General features: G+C 40.2%; 1 protein-coding gene across 1 annotated transcript in view; it reads right to left on the reverse strand.

Moving 5' to 3' along the window:
- The window catches only part of LOC133535390 (receptor-type tyrosine-protein phosphatase gamma-like), a 470,092-nt gene that overhangs the window by 21,956 nt on the left and 422,524 nt on the right, over nt 1–25,612 (reverse strand). Inside the window, exons 14-15 of the mRNA XM_061875204.1 lie at nt 14,888–14,979; nt 12,611–12,702 (exon numbers count right to left, since the gene is read on the reverse strand). Of these exons, the coding sequence (XP_061731188.1) occupies nt 12,611–12,702; nt 14,888–14,979 (184 nt within the window). The remainder of the gene's footprint in view (nt 1–12,610; nt 12,703–14,887; nt 14,980–25,612) is intronic.

The raw sequence follows: 25,612 nt of genomic DNA on the forward strand, positions 1-25,612 counted from the left end.
TACAACTGGGTTTCTATGTACTGAAACGACGGGCTTAAATTGTCCTTCAAAAACTTGGTTAACTTGAAAGTCGCAACTACAACCATTAGCCGTGTTGAAGTGAAAGTACCACTAATAGTCACACACATACACACTAGGTGTGGTGAAATTACCCTCTGCATTTGACCCATCCCCTTGCTCCAGGTGAGGGGAGCAGTAGTGATCAGCGGTGGCCGCACTCGGGAATCATTTTAGTAATCTAACCCCCAATTCCAACCCTCGATGCTGAGGTAATGGGTCCAGTTTTTATAGTCTTTGTTATGACTCGGCCTGGGTTTGAACTCACGACCTACCGATCTCAGGGCAAACACTCAAACCACAAGGCCACTGAGCAGGTTTTCCAGTGTTGTTAGCATAGAGTGTGCGGCTTTGTCATTCCACATCACCTCAGAGGCTCACCAGTGTCATGTGGACCTGATGATGTTGAAGATAAAGTGCGTCAATAGAGTTCATCTCCACTTAGAATGGCTAACACCTGCTGATAGCAGTTTTGTATGCATTAAGTGGCGCTTTGAGCGCTTAGTTTTTTGACATCACTCACGTCAAAGCCACATACTGCAAAAAAGAGCTGACAAAATATAAGACAAAAAAATATATAAAAATAAAAACTACGAGAAATTATCTGTCTATTTAGCGGGTTAATTTTACTTGATAGAAAATCCTAAATTAAAATTTGTACATCTAAAAATGAAATGGATTTTTAGGGTAGAAATAAGAATTTCATCCCGGGAACAAGCATTATTCAACTTGAAATTCTTAGATTAAGCATCTTCACAATGTTGCAGAATCTCTAAACAAGATTTTTAATGTGGGGGGAATCCAAGTATCTTATTTGTTCCCAATTTCAACATTTTTAAACTCGAACAGAAAACATATAATTATTCATGCTAATATTAAGATTAGGATGCAAAGTCAATGACTAAAAATAAGTATATAGCATTCTATTAACATTTCGGTAACACTATAGTATGGGGAACATTTTCACCATTAATTAGTTGCTTATTAACATGCAAATTAGTAACATATTGGCTCTTAATTAGTCATGATTGAGTACTTATTAATGCCTTATTCTGCATGACCTTATTATACAACCAATAACCCGGTAACACTTTAGTAAGGGGAACATATTCACCATTACTAACCCTAACCCAGTGGTACTTAACCTAGGTTTCATCGAACCCTAGGGGTTCGGTGAGTCGGCCTGAGGGGTTCGGCAGAGCCACATTAATCATGGATTGATTAATGCGGACCCCGACTGAATCAAACAATTTGAAAAACTTATTCGGGTGTTACCATTCAGTGTTCAGTTGTACGGAATATGTACCTGCAATCTACTAATAAAAGTCTCATTCAATCAATCCAATCAATCAATCGTGTGAATAAAAACTTCTCCCTATCGGCGTATCTGTACTGTAAAGTTAACATTTGAATGACAATAAAAAGGAAGTCTCAGTATTACGAATACCCCCAAACAATATTCCCTCTAATTTGCAAGTGTGTAATTTGTTGTGAGTTCATCCACTGTGTTGGATTTGTTCTTTGAACAAAGTGATGTTCATGCACGATTCATGTTGTTCACTAGTAAAAAAAAACCCCAACATATTACTTTGTCTTGAATTTGAAAAACATTTTTTTTATTTTTTTATTTTTCACTAAAGAAGGGTTCGGTGAATGTGCATATGAAACTGGCGGAGTTCGGTACCTCCAACAAGGTTGCTGCTCCAACCCTAACCAAATTACTGTAAATTAAGTCTTTGTTACTTAGAATATGTTCCCCTAGCGTCCAAATAACTCTAAATTAAGTATTTAATTACTTAAAAAATGTTCCCCATACTAAAGTGTTACCAACATTTTTAAAAATAGAGTCTTAAATCTTGGCAAGTGGCAAAGTAATTTGCAGTGTACCAATGTAAGATGTGTTATTGATGAGGCAGAAGTTGAAGATGAAGTGCCTCAAAAGTTGTTCCGTTAAAAGTAGGTCAACTTGATTGCTTTAATGATGATAGCGCCAAGATTAGCTGCTGTCACCTTTAACCCGGAAAATTAAGTCTCGCTTGGGGAATATTTTTATTGATCGCCACAACATAATAATAAAAAATTACACACCCACACTTTGTCATGAAAGAGCGAAGTCAAGGCTGCAGAAAAATGAACATGGCCTTTTTGTCTGGAAGCCATGTTAACCATCACAAACATTCTGATCTTTGGAGATGTTTAACCAAACCACAGAATAAACTAGTTTGAATGTAATTTCCTGAGATTTAGTGTCCAAACTAAGAATCCATACGTCGGTGATTCAGTCTCTGCACGACTGCAAAATAATCCACAGTCGAGCTGAAGAAAGTTGTAAGTGCCAAAACTTTGATAAAGAAGGTGAAAAAACACTATTGAATTCAAAAAGGTTGCATCAGTCTGCCTCACCATCATCACCATCTTTGTCAACAAGTGTTGAATAAAGTTAAAAGTGATGTTAAATGTTTATATATATATTTAATTCTTCATTAATCCCCATTTCACATTGTTTTATGCATGTAAAACTAACATTTTTTATTCTCTACCGTACTACTGTTGGTGTCTAGAAGACATTAATTGGGTTTACTTGATTTTTTATAAAAAAAAAGGCCTTCGGCTTTTGTAAAATATGGTTTTGATGGGACCTTTTGCAACATATTAGTCACCCAAAAAATTGATTCATTGAAGTCACTCAAGATTTAAACTCAGAGACAACGACTTAAACTCTGCCTAATTCATCCTTGAACCATAAGATGAGGGAAAATAACGCTTGTTTCAGTCAGCATTGAACTGGCAAACTTTCTTTACTCCTCTTGAAATAAACGTCAGCAACCAATGTCATTCGAGTTGTATTCACATGACAAATGAGCAATGACACAATTAAGAGGCGCTTTCACCCTAATTACCCTCGTGTCGTACATAGAGGCTTTCCAAAGGGGGACATAACAGTGCTGAGTCAGCTGCTTCAAAAGATTTAGCAACATATTCTTGCAGCGGATCAGACCCAGGATGAACGCTCTGATGCATTCAAGTGCTGGTGAGGACGAGAAAGGACACATGCAGGTACATTTGTACTGTACAATTTAACTGCTTTGTAAAAAAATATATATCAAAATACAAATCAGGCTTCACTACAGTCTAAAATGAAACTTTTTTTAAGCCCTGTTTTATGCAAACTGGACTTAGTAATGTTGTTTTAACAGTAAAATGTGTTTTATGAACAAACATCAAAATTGATCATCTCACACACTTTTGACAGACGAGGCGCTCAAACAAACGCTTTTCAGCCTTCAAGTTTGCATGACGTCATGAAAGAAAGATCTCCTTACTAATTAATCTGTTGTTACGTTGTTGTAGGGATTTATGGCATCTATCACGTTGGAATATTGCAGTTACAGTGTACAGCTTATTGCAGTGGTACTCAAATGGGGTTACGCGTACCCCTGGGGGTACTGGAAGGTATACCAAGGGGTACGTGAAATTTTTTAAAAATATTCTAAAAATAGCAACAATTCAAAAATCCTTTATAAATATATTTTTTGAATAATACTTCAAGAAAATATGAATGTAAGTTCATCAACTGTGAAAAGAAATGCAACAATGCAATATTTAGTGTTGACAGCTAGTTTTTTTTTGGACATGTTCCATAAATATTGATGTTAAACATTTATTTTTTTGTGAAGAAATGTTTAGAATTACGTTCATGAATCCAGATGGATCTCTATCACAATCCCCAAAGAGGGCACTTTAAGTTGATGATTACTTCTATGTGTATAAATCTTTATTTATAATTGAATCACTTGTTTATTTTTCAACAAGTTTTTAGTTACTTTTATATCTTTTTTTCCAAATAGTTCAAGAAAGAACACGACATATGAGCAATATTTTGCAATGTTGTACAATTGAATCAATCAGAAACTGATGACATAGTGCTGTATTTTACTTCTTTATCTCTTTTTTTTCAACCAAAAATGCTTTGCTCTGATTAGGGGGTACTTGAATTAAAAAAATGTTCACAAGGGGTACATCACTGAAAAAAGGTTGAGAACCACTGGCTTATTGGATACAAATGCACAAACACACGTGTGCACACACACACACACACACACACACACACACACACACACACACACACACACACACACACACACACACACACACACACACACACACACACACACACACACACACACACACACACAACATACAGCATTTTATTAGCATTATAGCTATACACACAACAAAACACATTTCAATGGCCTTAAAGCGACAAGCACACACACACCAGAGAGGTGGGTTGTAATGGATTACATTTACTTACATTACTTGCTCAGACAATGCAACAAACTTTTTACTTGGGTTTTTTGTGAAAAAGTATCCATGCAAGACTTACATCTCGAGCACTATCACATGACCGTTTCACGAATCCAACGGGACTACTAGTGACGTTGAACTGTATTTCACCAATCAAACGCAGATATGCAGTCACATGACTGCACACAGACGCTCACATTGAATCAGTACTGTACCCAACAGTTAAGTTAAAGTACCAATGATTGTCACACACACACTAGGTGTGGCGAAATTTGTCCTCTGCATTGGACCCATCCCCTTGATCACCCCCTGGGAGGTGAGGGGAGCAGTGGGCAGCAGCGGTGCCGCGCCCGGGAATCGTGGTGATTTATCCCCCCATTCCAACCCTTGATGCTGAGTGACGGACTAGGAATAACATCATCTGTGTCAGTTTAAAGGGGAACATTATCACCAGACCTATGTAAGCGTCAATATATACCTTGATGGTGCAGAAAAAAGACCATATATTTTTTTAACCGATTTCCGAACTCTAAATGGGTGAATTTTGGCGAATTAAACGCCTTTCTGTTTATCGCTCATGTGGTGATGACGTCAGAACGTGACGTCTCCGAGGTAATACAGCCGCCATTTTCATTTTCAACACATTACAAACACTGGGTCTCAGCTCTGTTATTTTCTGTTTTTTCGACAATTTTTTGGAACCTTGGAGACATCATGCCTCGTCGGTGTGTTGTCGGAGGGTGTAACAACACTAACAGGGAGGGATTCAAGTTGCACCACTGGCCCGAAGATGTGAAAGTGTCTGCCGCCAGACCCCCATTGAATATGCTGTAGTTTCTCCACATTTTACCGGCGACGACAGGCATGGAACAGAGATGTATGGATAACTTGCAGATGCATTTGCAACGATAAAGTCAACTAAATCACAAAGGTGAGTTTTGTTAATGTTGACTGCCAGCTAATCGATGCTAACATGCTACGCTAATCGACGCTAACATGCTATTTACCGGCGGTGCTAAGACAGACATGGCACAGAGATGTATGGATAACCTGCACATGCATTTGCAACGATAAAGTCAACTAAATCACAAAGGTGAGTTTTGTTGATGTTGACTGCCAGCTAATCGATGCTAACCTGCTACGCTAATCGATGCTAACATACTATTTACCGGCGGTGCTAAAGCAGACATGGCACAGAGATGTATGGATAACCTGCAGATGCATTTGCAACTATATTACGTTTCCTTCCACCCACATTTAATGCGAAAAAAACCACCTACCAATCGAGGGATTTAAGTTGCTCCACTGTCAAGAGATGTGAAAGTCCTGATCGTTTGGCCCGCACATTTTATCGGCGATGCTAACGCAGCTATTCGGCCATGCTATGGCTATGAAGAGCGTCAATAGCTATTCGCTCAATAGCTTCAGTTTCTTCTTCAATACTTTCATACTCCAACCATCCGTTTCAATACATGCATAATCTGTTGAATCGCTTAAACCGCTGAAATCTGAGTCTGAATCCGAGCTAATGTCGCTATATCTTGCTGTGGTATCGGCCATTGTTTGTTTACATTGGCAGCACTGTGTGACGTCACAGGGAAATGGATAGTCGCATCGCAAATAGTGAAAATCAAACACTTTAAAGCTTTTTTAGGGCTATTCGGGGACCGGTAAAATTTTGAAAAAAAATTCAAAAAATACAACAAGCCACTGGGAACTGATTTTTATTGTTTTTAACCCTTTTGAAATTGTGATAATGTTCCCCTTTAAAGCTACAAACTCCACTTCCAACTAGGGAAAATATGTTGCTTGAAGTTGCTCCAGTGAGTCCAACGTTGACGCCAACCTCGTCTCCAGTGGGTAGAACGTTGACGCCAGCCTCGCTTCCAGTCCGGCAGCCCGCTCCGCCTCCAACCCGGCAGCCAGCTAGCCTACCGTAGAAGTGTTGGTCTGGCACTTGCCCTCCTCGCCTGCTGCTGATGTGGTCTCCCGGCGCCCCCACTCCTTCTCCTTGTTGGTCGCGAGAATGGCCATGGACGCTCCCCGCACCATTTGGAGCAATGGCTAGGACTTGGACCACAATGACTGCTGAGAATTTATTTGTGCTCCCGTCCTCTTCCTTGCTGGCAATGTATGTGGTTAGGTCATGGACGTCCTCTGCGCTATCAGCAGCAATGTAAAAGGCCTTGGCGTTGAGCTCCGCTGCTGTTGAAGCTCCATTTCAACTCATGTTTGTCTCCTTGTGGGCCACAGGTGTGGCCAGTTTGTGGACAGCAACCTCGCCAGCTGCAGCGGCATTCTACTCGCCGCCGCCACCTGACTCGTCTCTGGTGATTTCAGGGTCACTTAGGCCTGGCGCCCTGCCGCCAACTCTTCCCTTGTTGCACGGGTCATGTCCTAGTTTGTTTAGTAGTATTCTTCCTGTTTCAGTCTAATTTTGTTCCCATCTCCACTTGGCTCCTTTTGTTTGTATTCTGTAGCGAGGAGCCTTGAGCTCACATGTCTCTTATCATGATTAGCGTCCCCATCTGTTTTAAGGCTAATCATCTTCCTTATTTATACCCGTCTCGCCATGTAGTAAGCGCGGTTTTAATGTTCGCTCTCTGCGGCAATTACGTTGTGTACATGGGTTATACTTGTATAGCGCTTTTGTACCTTCAAGGTACTGAACGTGTTTTGACACTAATTTCACATTCACACACATGCAAGGCGCTAACCACAACCTATCAGGAGCAAATGTTAAGTCCCCTGTCCAAGGACTCAATGGACGTGATTAGGATGCAGAAGCTGGACTCAAACCTGGAACTTCAAGTTGCTGGCACGGCCGCTCTTCCACTGATTAGTTGTATGTCAATACTGTGTACCGCCTGTTGTTTTAGGACGACAGTTGATTTTTGCCAATGCTATTGGTTGCATGTTCCTGCTGCACTTCCTTGTGCAACTTGAGATGGAATTAAAGCATTTACTTTCCGGCAACCCGCTTCTGCTGCCCCATGCCTTTCCTTTTCGCATCCTGAGAACACGACCGTCGCCACAATGCAACCCCAACGTGACATTTACCTTATTTAAAAAAATATCAATAGCAAGGTATTGGTACTGATACTGAATAGAATACAAATCCTGTTTCCATATGAGTTGGGAAATTGTGTTTGATGTAAATATAAACGGAATACAATGATTTGCAAATAATTTTTAACCCATATTCACTTGAATGTGCTACAAAGACAACATATTTGACGTTCAAACTGATAAACATTTTTTTTCTGCAAATAATCATTAACTTTACAATTTGATGCCAGCAACACGTGACAAAGTTGAGGAATGCTCATCAAACACTTATCTGGAACATCCCACAGGTGTGCAGGCTAATTGGGAACAAGTGGGTGCCATGATTGGGTATAAAAGCAGCTTCCATGAAATGCTAAGTAATTCACAAACAAGGATGGGGCGAGGGTCAACAATTTGTAAGCAAATTGTCGAACAGTTTTAGAATAACATTTCTCAACGAGCTATTGCAAGGAATTTAGGGATTTTACCATCTACGGTCCGTAAAATCAACAAAAGGTTCAGAGAATCTGGAGAAATCATTGCACGTAAGCGATGATATTACGGACCTTTGATCCCTCAGGTGGTACTGCATCAAAATCCGACATCAGTGTGGAAAGGATATCACCACATGGGCTCAGGAACTCTTCATAAAACCACTGTCAGTAACTACAGTTGGTCGCTACATCTGTAAGTGCAAGTTAAAACTCTACTATGCAAAGCAAAAGCCATTTATCAACAACACCCAGGAATGCCGCCGGCTTCGCTGGGCCCAAGCTCATCTAAGATGGACTGATGCAGAGTGGAAAAGTGTTCTGTGGTCTGAGGAGTCCACATTTCAAATTATATTTGGAAACTGTGGACGTGGTGTCCTCCGGAACAAAGAGGAAAATAACCATCCGGATTGTTATAGGCACAAAGTTCCAAAGCCAGCATCTGTGATGGTATGGGGGTGTATTAGGGCCCAAGGCATGGGTAACTTACACATCTGTGAAGGCACCGTTAATGCTGAATGGTCCATACAGGTTTTGGAGCAACATATGTTGTCCTCCAAGCAATGTTATCATGGATGCCCCTGCTTATTTGAGCAAGACAATGCCAAGCCACTCTTTTACTACGTGGCTTCGTAGTAAAAGAGTGTGGGTACTTTCCTGGCCCGCCTGCAGTCCAGACATGTTTCCCATCGAAAATGTGTGGCACATTATGAAGCGCAAAATACAACAGCAGACACCCCGGACTGTTGAACGACTAAAGCTCTACATACAAGAAGAATGGGAAAGAATTCCACTTTCAAAGCTTCAACAATTAGTTTTCTCAGTTCCCAAATGTTTATTGACTGTTGTTAAAAGAAAATGTGATGTAACACAGTGGTGAACATGCCCTTTCCCAACTACTTTGGCATGTGTTGCAGCCATGAAATTCTAAGTTAATTATTATTTGCAAAAAAATAAATACAATTAATGAGTTTGAACATCAAATATCTTGTCTTTGTAGTGCATTCAACTGAATATGGGTTGAAAGGGATTTGAAAATCATTGTATTCCGTTTGTATTTACATCTAACACAATTCCCCAACTCATATGGAAACGGGGTTTGTAGAATAGAATATATCTTTATTGTCATTGTACATTGTACAACGAAATTGTAAGCAAAACTAATTTAGTGCAAATTCATAGTAACACATAAAAACATAAGAACATAGATAATTGATAAAAATACATAAAAATACCAAGCACACAGCTCACATGCACAGTCATTCTTGTCTTGTGTTCAGCGACACTATTGCTCTCAGGTAAAAAGTGTTCATCTGGTCTGATGAATTCGTTATTTTTCCCCGTTTTCTGTGCTTTTAAGTAACATAATAATAAACATGAAGTCTTTTATTCTGAAAATAAACTGGTTTACGGTTTACGCCCCGCTCTAATCTGATCAATGCAATATTGCTACGCCTTTGCTCTTCCATTTGGTGAAAATAGAATCTTCCATATTTGCTTTTAAAAGCTTTGGAGTATCGGATATGAGACGTTTAGGGTGCTCACGGACTCCAGCGTACTGTGGGCAGAGTATACCGTGGGCGGAATGTCCACAGTCATTGTCAAGTGCACTTCCGTGTTGCAGTTTTCTGTGAAATGTTCGAGAACCACTATGTTTCCCATAATCCCTGTGCATTGTTTATATTTTTTTGTCATGGCATCCTACACCGATAATGAACTTTTTGACCTGCTAGTTTTACAAAGCACTGAACTAAAGCGTTGGTCTGAGGTTTGTGTGAATATTAAATACCGCAAGAGAGGAGGAAGAGAAGTATACACGAAAAGTCGAAAAGTTGCTGCCAGTGATCGACTTAAAACATCAACTGTGTTGCATACTGTTAAAGGAAAGTTGTGGAAAACTTATGTTAATTTGTGTTAATGTGGATTGATGTGAAAAATACATGCCGATCAGTGGTTTGTGACACGAGTATACAGAGGAGGGTTTTGCGTCCATACCGCCGGAGTATGTGTGGGCCTTTAGACAACCAACGCAGCGCAGCTGGTAAAAGTTGACACATTACGAATGGAAAGCAGCACTCGCAGTCGTACAGGATGTAACCATATGAAAATTTCATGTCACAGTTATTGTCACCAACATTAGTACAGCTATCATTATCATCACGGTATTATCATGGTATTGTTGAAAGTGCTTAAAAAGTACTCATTTATACTTATAACCAACCTTTATAAAAAAAAATAATAATACAATAAATCAGTGCTTCTCGAACTTTTTTTTTACCAGGTACCTCAGAAAAAAACTTAGCTCTCCAAGTACGACAATAAAGAACCAGCATTAAAATACAGTAGCATAATAGGCCTAAGTATTCATTAAAAACAATGCAGAGGTATTATTTAACCAGTATATTTAACAATTTCGGCCACTGTAACTTTACACACAATTTGAACAGTAACACTGTTTGAAAAGAGGAAAATAAAACACTGTACTTTAATCAAGTGATTTTTTTGGTGTACCACAAGATGGACCCCGTGCACGTACCACAGTTTGAGGATCCTGAAATAAATGAATAGCCACACAATATATTTTCTCGGTAGAAAACATGTTGTGTAATATTATTGTTCTGGCTAGTTAAGAGCCATATTATTTTCATTTCGGTGTTTGAATATGTTTATAACATTCTGTTTTAATTTGTAAAAGCTTCAATGTTTTTTTAATGATGACGTCTTGGGTACGTCACGTCCGGTTTATGTGACGTCAAGCAAATTTAGTTCCTGTTGTCATATTGATTGATTGAAACTTTTATTAGTAGATTGCACAGTACAGTACATATTCCGAACAATTGACTACTAAATGGTAACAGCCGAATAAGTTTTTCAACTTGTATAAGTCGGAGTCCACGTTAATCAATTCATTGCTTCGGGTATCGACCGATCTCTGTCTAAGACAACACAGTCAGTATGTTTAATGTGTACAATTGAGTATCTTAGTTGCTCAGCCAGTAACGTCTTCGTATAAGTTTAGATTGTGGAATGTTTTTTTAGTGAGAACAAGTTAATGTCTTTTCTATTCATGTTAGCATTCAAACCTGCTAGCGCAACCTTGCTTCTCCAGTAAATAAGCTGTGTCCCTGAGTTTATTAAAGCGTTATCAATCACAGTTTTAAGATAATTTTAATTTAAAACAGTAATACTAACCGTGGGAAGTTTTATCGTGGTTTGTCGTTGTACAGTTTATCAAGACATCCCTACCTGCTGCAAACGACCACTTGGGGAAATTTAGGTTAAGATGGTGGTTAACTGATGTTATAGTTGATTTTTAAGCTTGTTGTATTTGTTGTTGCTATTCCTGCTGCTCTGAGGGCTTCCTGTGGGTGACTTCAGGTGTCACTTTGTTGTTTGAAAATATAAACGATGTCATCAGTTACTAGTCGACCTTAAAGGCCTACTGGAATGAGATTTTCTTATTTAAACGGGGATAGGAGGTCCATTCTATGTGTCATTCTTGATCATTTCGCGATATTGCCATATTTTTGCTGAAAGGATTTAGTAGAGAACATCCACGATAAAGTTTGCAACATTTGGTCGCCAACAGAAAAGCCCTGCCTTTACCGGAAATCGCAGACGATGACGTCATCCGTTAATTGCTCCTCACATATTCACATTGTTTATAATGGGAGCCTCCAACAAAAAGAGCTAATCGGACCGAGAAAACCACAATTTCCCCATTAATTTGAAAGAGGATGAAAGATTCGTGTTTGAGGATATTGATAGCGAAGGACTAGAAAAAAATAAAAAAATAAAACAAAGTTAAAAAAAAAGGTGATTGCATTGGGACGGATTCAGATGTTTTTAGACACATTTACTTGGTTAATTCTGGGAAATCCCTTATCTTTCTATTGTGTTGCTACTGTTTTAGTGAGATTAAATAGTACCTGATAGTCGGAGGGGTGTGTCCACGGGTGTCTTGACGCCAGTCTCTGAGGGAATTAGTCACGGCAGCAGCAGCACGACAGAAGTTCCGCTGATCGCCGGTAAGAGACTACTTTTACTTTTTACCACAATTTTCTCACTGAAACCTGCCAGTTGACAAGTAGTCAGGAACCATGTTCGCTTGACCGCTCTGATCCATAGTAAAGCTTCACCTCCGGGGAATTTTAAACAAGGAAACACTGTGTGTTGTGTGGCTAAAGGCCAAAGTTTCCCACCTCCATCTTTCTACTTTGACTTCTCCATTATTAATTGAACAAATTGCAAAAGATTCAGCAACACAGATGTCCAAAATACTGTGTAATTGCGCGATGAAAAGAGACGACTTTTAGCCGCTAGTGGTGCTGCGCTAATATGTACCCTCCAACTCGAGACGTCACGCGTCATCATTCCACGACGTTTTCAACAAGAAACTGCGGGAAATTTAAAATTGTAATTTAGTCAACTAAAAAGGCCGTATTGGCATGTGTTGCAATGTTAATATTTCATCATTGATATATAAACTATCAGACTGCGTGGTCGGTAGTAGTGGGTTTCAGTAGGCCTTTAAGAACTCTGAGGTTGTGCAACCCTTGGGGCAAACCCATCATGCTAACGATATGTTTTTTGACACACCCCACCACCACAAATGTGGGAAAAACTGCAATGAATAAAACAGATCTTGTTCCATTAATCCTAATTGATGTCGCTTTGGATGGTTGAAGGATTGTGTGTGTTTTTACCTCAAACTCCTCTGAGAAACCTTGCAGGTTGTTCTTGTAGAGCTCCATGATGTGTTTGACAAACTGCTTGACAGGAATGGCCTCCATGTCATCTGCAGGGCGCACAAGCAAGTGTTTAGCACATCAGAAATGTTCTTAATGACAAATAAAGACAAGCTTCTGCCCATGAGAGAAAACAACACAAGAGCTGGTGTCACCAATGGTGTTATTTTGGGCGCTTATGGGGGGTAGCATCTGTCCTATCATGCTCAGGTCACACATGAGGGATCTTTGATAAGGCTGGTGGAGCAGCACACAAGGACAATGGAGGCCGGGTCGCAGCTGTCATGGCGACTGATGCTGGCTAATGTTTCAACTAACACGCCACCGCAGCTGAGGCCTGAAGGGGACACTCTTGTGTGTCTAAGTGTGCATTTATCAAAATGTCCCCGTGACCAAAAGCTTGACTATTATAAAGCAGGCTGATTAGGTCCTAAATGCATGTAAATGTTTCATGGTAAATGATTAGCCTCAACATCTGTCTCGTCATCTCAACGTTTTTGCCTATTGTGTAAATTATTTTACACAGCATTTTAAATTTGTTTCAAAACATTCCCCTTTCAAAATGTTCGGCTCATTTATAACCGGATGTTACAATTTATCCTATTTTCCAAAAATCGTACATTTCTAAACATTTACATTTTCCAACCAATTCAAACCTTTCCACCATCAACATTCCACTCATTAAGGACATTCTCACAATTTTTTTTTTTTTAATATAGTCATATTTTAAGAACAAATTAGAATTGTATGGCATCATAATGTTGGTCTTGAACTGGGTCAGAAGCTACTTAACCAACAGGAAGCAATACAAGATGCTAACCGAACATATGTCTACAATGCCAAATATGTCTTGCGGCGTACCCCAAGGATCAATACTGTGACCAAAATTGTTTTACATTGCCTGATCAGGGGGGTCCAAACTACGGCCTGTCGGCCAGATGTGGCCTGCCAAATATCCCAAGTGTAATATGAAGTCTGGCCAGCGGCATGTTTTTAATTTCATTTTAATTCATTTGCGGCCTTGGCGCTACAAATATGCTGCTATCTTGTGGAAAACATGGGTAAGTTTTTTATTGAAGAACTATGAGAATAGCATACATTTATATGACTCAATCCGAACAATCTAACCCCCTCAAGGTACAAATTAACTATGACCAACCCAGAAAGTCAATAGCTGCTCACTAAACTTTGTGGATATTATTAAAAAAATGTCCAAGAACCATAATCATTTTCAAATTACAACTAAATAAATCATACTCCTTTTCGAACATGTTGCAATGACAATTGTGAATATGCGATGTACCATATTGAAGCTGTATGAGTGTTCCAAATAAACTAAAACAATAACCATTTTTATGTCTGAAAAAGCCCCAGAACCTACCAATATTATCTGATAACACTTATTACTACATCCATATTTTTAAACCCATTCGAACCATTTCAAAGTCAGAATGCACCTTGAAAATGTTAGTCAATTGGTAATAAGGTATTTTTTTTTAGCTAATTTTACCGGTACACGCCTCAAAATCAAAATATATCAAATATGTTTTTACTTCAGGCATGCTAACTGTTTGCATGCCTGAAGTAACAACATATTTGACACACATTTTTTTTTAGCTAATTTTGAAGGTGTACATCTTTAAGCTATGTGGCTTTTGAGCATTCACTCGCAATTGCATTTTCTAGTTACTTGTAAAATTCACATCCTATTCAGGTCAGAGCTCTAAGATTGTCCCTATTCTCTCGGTAGGCTGAGCTCTTCTGACAGAGTATGCTGTGGGAACGTCGCAATGCAAATAAAAGGAGAAAGGAGGAGACAAGCAATGAAAGCAGAATCCATGCCGAGTGGATTGCGACATCGGCGGCGCTTTGTGACTACGATATCTCAAGTCTTCAAATGTCACAGAGCTTTGCGACAGAGAAACTTAAGCCTGATATCAACTAGCAACCAGCCAGCGTGCGCCTCGACTGTCGGGAACATTAAAAGCAGAAAAAAAAGGCAGCCTGCCCGGTGCTCAGCAGCTCCCACATTCATTTGGCATGTAAATTGTGTTAAATTGTGCAAATATGCACATGGCGGTAAAGGCCTTCCGAGAGCTCCTCATGGTGATTGGAGGATACATCCTGAAATATTATAATTGGTACACAGTTGGTTTGAATTCATGTCCTAAATAATGAAATGCATGTCAAGTCAGAAGATCTTTCACAAGCTAGAGAAGGCTGCTGCTTATTTACCTGGTATGGGAATGAAGGGGATGCTCTCATTGGCCACAACCCGAGGAGAACTGCTCTCTTCCACGTAGAAGTGAGCGGTCTGAAAAAACCTCCTGCAGGGATACAAAACAACAAAAATACTTGGGTGAATACATACAACAAATGAACCGGTGTAAACAACAAATAAACACTGTATTTGTGTATGCAACAAATACATTATTGTGTAAACAACAAAATAAACACTGGTGTACACAACAAATACATACTTGTACGCACAACAAATAGTTTTACACACAACAAATACATACTTATGTAAACTTGAGTGAACAGGTAAGGGAGGAAAGTAGAAATGTGGCAATAGGCTTGACGTAGAGATAGAGCTGGTCATCAGCGTAGCAGTGAAAGTGAATGTTACATTTTCAAAAATATATGGCCAAGGGGGAGAAGGTAAGTGATAAAGAGAAAGGGGCCCAAGACAGATCCTTGTGGAACTCCTGTTATTTCTGCAGAATGATCATATTTAGAGGATTTTAGCTGTATCAACTGAGTGCGGTCATTGAGGTATGAGTGAAACCAGTCCAGGTGGGTGTTGATGATGCCAGTGGATGAGAGTCTATTGAAGAGGATTAAATGGGAGATTTTGTCGAAGGTTGCAGCACTCGGGTCCAGGAGGATGAGGATGGAGAGAATTCCAGAATCAGCCGCTGTCAAGATGTTGTTGGGGATTTTTTTAATAGGGCAGTTTCTGAACTGTGAAGGGGGCAAAGACCAGATTGAAAAGATTCAGAGTGATGCATCAGGTGGAGGTGTAATTGGGATGTGAAGGGTTTTTTTTTTAAGAATTTTTGAGATGGAATGTAATTTGGAAATGGGACGGAGGTTATTGTAATTGTTGGGATCTGAACCGGGTTTCTTCAAAATTGGAGAAACAGCTGCTATTTTAAAAAGTGGCGGAACAATATCACTGGAAAACGAAGAGTGAAAAATAGCAGGGATGAGGGGAAGCAGAGACGGGAGGCCTGCTTTGATCAAGGTTGAGTGAAAAGGATCTACCGTATTTCCTTGAATTGCCGCCGAGGCGCTAAATAATTTAAAACCTCTTGTCACTCCTGGGCTTACCAAAGGCATGCGGTAAAAGTAAGCATGCGCTAATTATTTTAAAACCTCTTCTCACTCCGGCACTTACCAAAGGCATGCAGTAAAAAATTGAGTGTGATGTAAGCTTGGACCCTAAATCCTACTGAATAGCTTTTAATCTTCTTCCCTTTATGCGATTTCAAATTACCGGTATTGAAATCAGCCTCCTCCATTTTAAAAAAGCTGAAAGGGGAAGTGTCACTCGTCACGTCACGAGTTTGACCAGGCGGTAATACTAAGCATGCGCTCATTATTTTGCGAAGCGAGTTTGACCCAGCAGTAATTCAAGGCAGGCGCATACTATATGCCCTGCGGCAATTCAAGGAAATACGGTAACTTGAATTTATTGATCAATTCTGAGATTTCTGCGGGAGTGGAGAGTACAAACATGGAAAAAGGCTGGCAAAGTGGAGAAAGTTCAGGTGAGCAGAGAGGCACATAAGTGGTGCAAAGTTGTTTGTGAATATTGTGATTTTTGTCAATAAAAAAAGAGCATTATTGAGTTGCAGGTGTCAGCTGAGTACAGTTGGGGTTGGAAAATGTTGTTCAATAATGAAAACAGCGCCTTGATGTGACCAAGACGTAGTACAGGTTTCTTCCAAGTTGTATGGTCATAAGGCAAACAGTGCAGTCCAGTCATATTTATCATTATATATACTCCAGTTTTGTTGCATCAGTTAACTCATTCTGTTTCTATGCCACATCAATATGGAATGCACTCCCAATAGGTGTTAAAGTAAGTGCATTTCTATCCTCCTTCAAAACCGCTCTAAAACAACACCTCCAGGCAATTTCAACCCTTTACTAATACCCTCCTCCATTCACATTCCATCCCCCCAGATTGTAAATAACCTAATTTAAATAATCAAATGTATTTCTAAGGCGCCAGCGCCCCCCGCGACCCCGAAAAGGGAATAAGCGGTAGAAAATGGATGGATGGATTTCTAATGTATATATTTGATCTTATGCTATCTGAACTCACTGTGTTGTCTGCTGGCTGTACATATCCTACTAGAACAAGTTTTTTCTGCTTTGAGTGTTTCAGAGTTGGACATGTGTTTTACCGAGGTGGCTAACTATGATGCGTGCAGTTTATCAAAGCAACAAACAAACAATCGAAAAATCCCCGTTACTGAGGTGGTTAACTATGATGCGTGCAGTTTATCAAAGCAACAAACAAACAATCTGAAAATCCCCGTTACTGAGGAGGCTAACCATGATGCGTGCAGTTTATCAAAGCAACAATCAAACAATCGGAACATTCCCGTCGTATCAATTCCTAGATATGGTCGTAATTATACTGAATGCACTGGGCATAATAAACACAACATTATTAATATTGCTACTACGTATAATTTGATCAACAATTCCCTAAAACAGCCCACAACCTATAATATAGGTTTTTTAAACATAAGATCATTGTCTCCCAAAACGTTGTTAGTTAATGATATCATCAGAGACAACAATCTTAACGTCATCGGTCTCAGTGAAACCTGGCTTAAACCAAACGACTTTTTTGCGCTAAATGAGGCATGTCCTCCTAACTTTACACATGCGCATATTGCCCGTCCGCTTAAAAGGGGTGGGGGGGTCGCACTAATATACAACGAAAACTTTAACCTTAGTCCTAACTTAAATAATAAATATAAATCGTTTGAGGTGCTTACTATGAGGTCTGTCACACCGCTGCCTCTACACCTGGCTGTTATCTACCGCCCCCCAGGGCCCTATTCGGACTTTATCAATGAATTCTCAGAGTTCGTTGCTGATCTAGTGACACACGCCGATAATATAATCATAATGGGGTACTTTAATATCCATATGAATACCCCATCGGACCCACCGTGCGTAGCGCTCCAGACTATAATTGATAGCTGTGGTCTCACACAAACAAATAATAAATGAACCCACGCATCGCAACGGTAATACGATAGACCTAGTGCTTGTCAGGGGTATCACCGCTTCCAAAGTTACGATACTCCCGTATACTAAAGTAGTGTCCGATCATTACCTTATAAAATTCGAGGTTCAGACGCATGTTCGTCAAACTAATAATAATAATAACTGCTATAGCAGCCGCAACATTAATACGGCCACAACGACAACTCTTGCTGACCTACTGCCCTCGGTAATGGCACCATTCCCAAAATATGTGGGCTCTATTGATAACCTCACTAACAACTTTAACGACGCCCTGCGCGAAACCATTGATAACATAGCACCGCTAAAGTTAAAAAAGGCTCCAAAAAAGCGCACCCCGTGGTTTACAGAAGAAACTAGAGCTCAGAAATTATTATGCAGAAAGCTGGAGCGCACGACTAAACTTGAGGTGCACCATCAAGCATGGAGTGATAGTTTAATAACTTATAAACGCATGCTTACCTTAGCTAAAGCTAATTATTACTCAAATCTCATCCACCGTAATAAAAACGATCCTAAATTTTTGTTTAGTACGGTAGCATCGCTAACCCAACAAGGGACTCCTTCCAGTAGCTCCACCCACTCAGCTGATGACTTTATGCAATTCTTTAGTAAGAAAATTGAAGTCATTAGAAAGGAGATTAAAGACAATGCGTCCCAGCTACAACTGGGTTCTATTAACACTGACACGATGGTATATACGGCGGATACTGCCTTCCAAAATAGTTTCTCTCGTTTTGAGGAAATAACATTAGAGGAATTGTTACAACGTGTAAATGGAATAAAACAAACAACATGTTTACTTGACCCTCTTCCTGGGAAACTGATCAAGGAGCTCTTTGTATTATTAGGTCCATCAGTGCTAAATATTATAAACTTATCACTTTCCTCGGGCACTGTTCCCCTAGCATTCAAAAAAGCGGTTATTCATCCTCTTCTTAAAAGACCTAACCTCGATCCTGACCTCATGGTAAACTACCGACCGGTGTCTCACCTTCCCTTTATTTCAAAAATCCTCGAAAAAATTGTTGCGGAGCAGTTAAATGAACACTTAGCGTCTAACAATCTATGTGAAACCTTTCAATCCGGTTTCAGGGCAAATCACTCGATGGAGACAGCCCTCGCAAAAATGACTAATGATCTATTGCTAACGATGGATTCTGATGCGTCATCTATGTTGCTGCTCCTCGATCTTAGCGCTGCTTTCGATACTGTCGATCATAATATTTTATTAGAACGTATCAAAACACGAATTGGTATGTCGGACTTAGCCCTGTCTTGGTTTAACTCTTATCTTACTGATAGGATGCAGTGTGTCTCCCATAACAATGTGACCTCGGACTACGTTAAGGTAACGTGTGGAGTTCCCCAGGGTTCGGTCCTTGGCCCTGCACTCTTCAGCATCTACATGCTGCCGCTAGGTGACATCATACGCAAATACGGTGTTAGCTTTCACTGTTATGCTGATGACACCCAACTCTACATGCCCCTAAAGCTGACCAACATGCCGGATTGTAGTCAACTGGAGGCGTGTCTTAATGAAATTAAACAATGGATGTCCGCTAACTTTTTGCAACTCAACGCCAAAAAAACGGAAATGCTGATTATCGGTCCTGCTAGACACCGAACTCTATTTAATAATACAACTCTAACATTTGACAACCAAACAATTAAACAAGGCGACACGGTAAAGAATCTGGGTATTATCTTCGACCCAACTCTCTCCTTTGAGGCACACATTAAAAGCGTTACTAAAACGGCCTTCTTTCATCTCCGCAATATCGCTAAAATTCGCTCCCTTCTGTCCACTAAAGACGCTGAGATCATTATCCATGCGTTTGTTACGTCTCGCCTCGACTACTGTAACGTATTATTTTCGGGTCTCCCCATGTCTAGCATTAAAAGATTACAGTTGGTACAAAATGCGGCTGCTAGACTTTTGACAAGAACAAGAAAGTTTGATCACATTACGCCTGTACTGGCTCACCTGCACTGGCTTCCTGTGCACTTAAGATGTGACTTTAAGGTTTTACTACTTACGTATAAAATACTACACGGTCTAGCTCCATCCTATCTTGCCGATTGTATTGTACCATATGTCCCGGCAAGAAATCTGCGTTCAAAGGACTCCGGCTTATTAGTGATCCCCAAAGCCCAAAAAAAGTCTGCGGGCTGTAGAGCTTTTTCATTTCGGGCTCCAGTACTCTGGAATGCCCTCCCGGTAACAGTTCGAGATGCCACCTCAGTAGAAGCATTTAAGTCTCACCTTAAAACTCATTTGTATACTCTAGCCTTTAAATAGACTCCCTTTTTAGACCAGTTGATTTGCCGTTTCTTTTCTTTTTCTTCTATGTCCCACTCTCCTTTGTGGATCCGGTGGCCATGTACTGCTCGCCTGTGTATCGGCTGGGGACATCTCTGCGCTGCTGATCAGCCTCCGCTTGGGATGGTTTCCTGCTGGCTCCGCTGTGAACGGGACTCTCGCTGCTGTGTTGGATCCACTTTGGACTGGACTCTCGCGACTGTGTTGGATCCATTATGGATTGATCTTTCACAGTATCATGTTCTCATATGTTCTCATAGTCATCAGTATCACAGTATCATGTTCTCATAGTCATCATTGTCACCGACGTCCCATGGGCCTACCGAGGATGTCGTAGTGGTTTGTGCAGCCCTTTGAGACACTAGTGATTTAGGGCTATATAAGTAAACATTGATTGATTGATTGATTGAGTTAGACCTACACTGTTTCAATGTCCATTTCTCTGGCGCAAGAGCTAGTCATCAACTAGCTTAACGAAGATAATGCAACAAAATTACGTTCTTATTTGTACTGTAAAGTTCAAATTTGAATGACAATAAAAAGGAAGTCTAAGTCTAAGTTAACACCTAATCAATGAGCAGCTTCTCAATAGACTTTGATGGCCATTAACTTCAAGGCTTAGTCAGGGCATTGAAGGGATCTGGTTTGGTGCAGATGATGTGGTCATGCTGGCTTCAAATGGTCTTCAGCTTTCGATGGATCGGTTCAGAGCCGAGTTAGAAATGACTGAGGTAAAAATAAGAACCTAAAAGTTGGAGTCCAGCAAAAGGTTGAGTTTTATCTACAGGTCAAAAATGAGATACTGCTCCAAGTGGAGAAGTTTGAGTTCCTTGGAGTCTTGTTCACGAGTTAGGGAAGAATGGATAATGAGATGGACTGGCGGATCAGTGCGGCATCTACAGTCAGACTGAAGCCAGAAAGCAAAACTCTCTATTTAGTGGTTGATCCACTGTAAGGTGCTGTCCTCACCTATGTTCATGAACTTACGATTGTGAACAAAAGGACAAAATCATGGGTAAAAGCGACCAACATGAATTTCCTAAGAGAAAGAGTGAGAAGCTCTGTCACCCGCTAAGAAAGCCACCGTTCCTCCACACTGAGGGGAGCAGAATCAGGTGACTCAAGAATCAGGTCCGGATGCCCCCCAGACACCTCCCTGGGGAAGGCATTTAGGGCACGTCTGGCCAGTAGACCACAGTAGACCAAAGCCATGCTGGTCTGGGAACACCTTGGGAGGAGCTGGAGGAATAAGCCAGGGAGAAGAAAGTCTTCGCTTCTCTGCTAAGGCTGCTGCCCTTGGGATTCGATTTCTAATGAGCAAAAAAAGATAGATGGATGTTCTCGATAGTATTTCAATTCATTATTCTTTTTCCATTTCTGAGGGCATGACAAAAAATTATTGAGAACTTCTAAAATAGTCAAATACTTTTGGAGCAGATACTTGGCCACTGTTTAGGTCTATAGCAGGGGTCGGGAACCTTTTTGGCTGAGAGAGCCATGAAAGCCAAATATTTCACAACGTATTTCCGTAAGAGCCATATATCATTTTTCAACATTGAATACAACTAAATTCGTGCATTTTTAAGTATGACCAACATTTGTAGAGTATAATAAGTCTCTTATTCTTTTTAACAAAATTGTTATTATAAAAATTAACCAATACTACATATAATACTTCTTACCATTAATGCGACATCGTGAACAGGTGCGGTAGAAAATGGAGGGTTGGATTAAAATGCATGAGAATGTTTTATAATTTGAACGTTATTTTTGAAACTGTGATTACCAGCGGAATTATTCATTACTTATCGTGTTAAGCAATGTCAGCTAAGATTTATCTGAGAGCCATATGCAGTCATCTGGCTCTAGAGCCATAAGCAGTCATCTGGCTCTTGAGCCATAGGTTTCCTACCCCTGGTTTAAGCATTAGACACCTTTTTACCTGCACTCTGCCTCCCGCTGTTTACCACATCTACAAAGCAATTAGCTACCGACTGCCACTTACTGATATGGAAGAGTATTACACGGTTACTCGGCATAGCTCGGTTGGTAGAGTGGCCGTGCTAGCAACCTGAGGGTTCCAGGTTCGATTCCCGCTTCCGCCATTCTAGTCACTGCCGTTGTGTCCTTGGGCAAGATACTTTACCCACATGCCCCCAGTGCCACCCACACTGGTTTAAATGTAACTTAGATATTGGGTGTCACTTTATAAAGCGCTTTGAGTCACTACAGAAAAACGCTATATACATATAATTATCTGAGAGCCTCCCTACCCCTGGTCTATAGTATCAAGTCTGCCAACGTTCTCATCCAACCTGATGGCGCTTGTGTTCCAAACACACCTATCTTGTGTTTGGAACACAAGATAGGTGTTCCAAACTTGTCGCATTAAATTCAATAAGACTTGATTGAGGTAGTAGTTGCTGACATTAAGTATTGACCTAATTCTATGAATACTTATGTACATGTGATTTTTTTATTTTTCGTAAATTTGCTAATATTTTAAGAAAAACCTTTTCACATATGGAGTATTTTCTGGAGAATTTTGAGACCAAAAGCATATGTATTTTATTTTGGAAAAAGGCTGTAACTTAACGTAACAAAATGTGGAAAAAGTGAAGGGCTGTGAACACTTTCTGGATGCACTCTGCGCACATTTGTGACAGATGTCGCTTCCGACCAAAGGCAGTAAACATATAATAATCTTTTGTCGAAAAGGTGAAGCTCTGTGAACACTTTCTGGATGTACTGTGCGCACATAGAACCAACAAAGTTGTGTTTGTAACAAATTTTGTTTCCGACCAAATGCGGTAAACATCTAATAATCTTATGTCTGATAAAATTTACTTGGTAGGATTGCCTTATTTATTTCTGAAGTATCCCAAAAATTGGCTCAGAAACGGGTCAGCAACAACAATATTTACTAAAAGTCTTCATGTATGCAAGGAAAGCCGACACCTGGTAGGTAATCACTGTGTGAATTGTGACTCTAAGCTCTTGGCAGTGACGGTTGAACTCCCTCCTCTCTCAGTGCCTCCCCTGCTTGCCTCTTTTGTCTCGTCCTGTCTTGCTTAAAGGCCTACTGAAACCCACTACTACCGACCACGCAGTCTGATAGTTTATATATCAATGATGAAATATTAACATTGCAACACATGCCGATACGGCCGGTTTAGTTGACTAAATTACAATTTTAAATTTCTCGTGGAGTTTCTTGTTGAAAACTTCGCGGAATGATGACGCGTGCGCGGGACGTCACGAACTGTCAGGATATATTAGCTCAGCACCAGTTACGGCTAAAAGTCGTCTCTTTTCATCGCATAATTACACAGTAATTTGGACATCTGTGTTGCTGAATCTTTTGCAATTTGTTTAATTAATAATAGAGACTATAAAGAACAATGCTGTTGGTGGAAAGCGGTGTATCGCAGCTGTCTTTAGCACCGAGACACAGCCAGTGTTTCTTTGTTTTTAACACAGAGCGGTCAAGCGAACATGTTTCTCTACGTCAACCAGCTTGTTTTTGGATGGGAAAATTGTGATATATATCTTACCGGACACATCATTGGATTATTCATCCTCCTGCAGTAGCTGTTTAAAAGGCAGCTGTGAACTTGGCTCCTCAGCTTCTCTCTGAGACACTGGCGTGTTCACCGCAGCCATCCGACCTCGAGGTATGTCTTTACAATCTCACTAAAACACTATTAACACAATAAGCAGATAAGGGATCTTCCAGAATTATCCCAGTAAATGTGTCTAATTACATTTGAAACGCTGACACTGCCGCCGCCCGTAGCCGTCGCTTTTTATTTTTAACCTTATTATTATTTTTTTTTTTCTAGTCCTTCACTATCAATATCCTCAGCCACAGATATTTCATCCTCGCTCAAATTAATGGGAAAATTGTTGTTTTGTCGGTCCGAATAGCTCTTTTTGTTGGAGGCTCCCGTTACAGGCAAGGCTTTTTTATTAGCGACCAAAAGTTGCAAACTTTATCGTCGATGTTCTCTACTAAATCCTTTCAGCAAAAATATGGCAATATCGCGAAATGATGAAGTATGACACATAGAATGGACCTGCTATCCCCGTTTTAATAAGAAAATCTCATTTCAGTAAGCCTTTAACTTTCTTGTTGCCTCTTTTTGCACTGCTTTTCAAAATCTAAACAATGGAATTGATCAAGTGGCCTCTTAAGAAAATTGACAAGATCTCGGGGTTCAGGGGAGCCTCTCTGTTCTGTCGGAACGGTTGTTGTTGTTGGACATACGACAGACTCTAAGGAGAGGCAGAGTGCCACGTGCCAAGCGACCCTTTCAGTCGCGGACGTTGACGATATCTACCTCTTCGGAACCATAACAGGACATCTGCTGATTGGAGTAAGCGTTGTACTGTACAAAACAATTGGAAGATGCTAGCGACCATTCCAGGTACCCCAAAACTGCCACAAATGGTTGGAGGATGCGGGCAGAAATGTGGTCACTCAGATTTTTTTAACATCGGATCGTCTGCCCTACAGGATGAATTTGAGGATGAGAAATAGACAATTCAGAATGATAAGCTTAAAATTGCTTTAAGGCCAAGATTTTAACTGTGGAATAGAACACTTATTATTATGTTGACATTATTGCAACTATGTCACACACATGAATATTAAAACTGTATGTGTAACAGAATAAAAAATATCTTCAGATTTGGAACATATTTGTGTTTATTAGTTTTAAAGGTGCACGTTCTGACAAACTGTGCAGGACTTTAGGAGTATTTTAGGAGTATTTATCATTTATCAAGAGAAGTATTTATCATCACCTTGACACTTTATTTTAAAGCAACAAAATATGAACAGTTCTTCTAGAAAACAGTCTTGCTGCAAAACAGTTTTCATGATAAATTATGCAAACTCATCCATTTAGCTAAGTAACACACATTGTTTTTGGTCAAAGCATCCCATGAAAAGGACTAACGTGTTAATTATCCTGCAGACTTCCTGTCACTAACACGGCAGCTTGGATCCTACCTGTACTTGCAGAGCAGACTGCAGATGCTTGTCATTCTTTAGCAAGCAAAACAACGAAGATAGACAGAGAGCCAACAAAGATGAGTGGAGGGTGGCTGCTAATTATGAGAGGGCGGGAAAGGGGCGGGGCGTGGGTCCCCTCCCTGATTGCGTCACGGCCTCCAAATTCCAATCAATCTGCCAGTGTGGTCCAGCCAGGTCCACATCTCCTGCAGCGCTGCCTTCCATTGGGGGAATAATGTGGGAATAATGTGGCGTTCTCTCAAACATCTGTGAGCTCTCATCAAAGCCTCAAAGGCTTCCAGATGTGCGCCGCACATTTGGCAATTAAATGAACTTGACTTTGAAAAAA

Source organism: Nerophis ophidion, linkage group LG16 (genome assembly GCF_033978795.1).
Source record: "Nerophis ophidion isolate RoL-2023_Sa linkage group LG16, RoL_Noph_v1.0, whole genome shotgun sequence".
NCBI classification, from domain to species: Eukaryota; Metazoa; Chordata; class Actinopteri; order Syngnathiformes; family Syngnathidae; genus Nerophis; species Nerophis ophidion.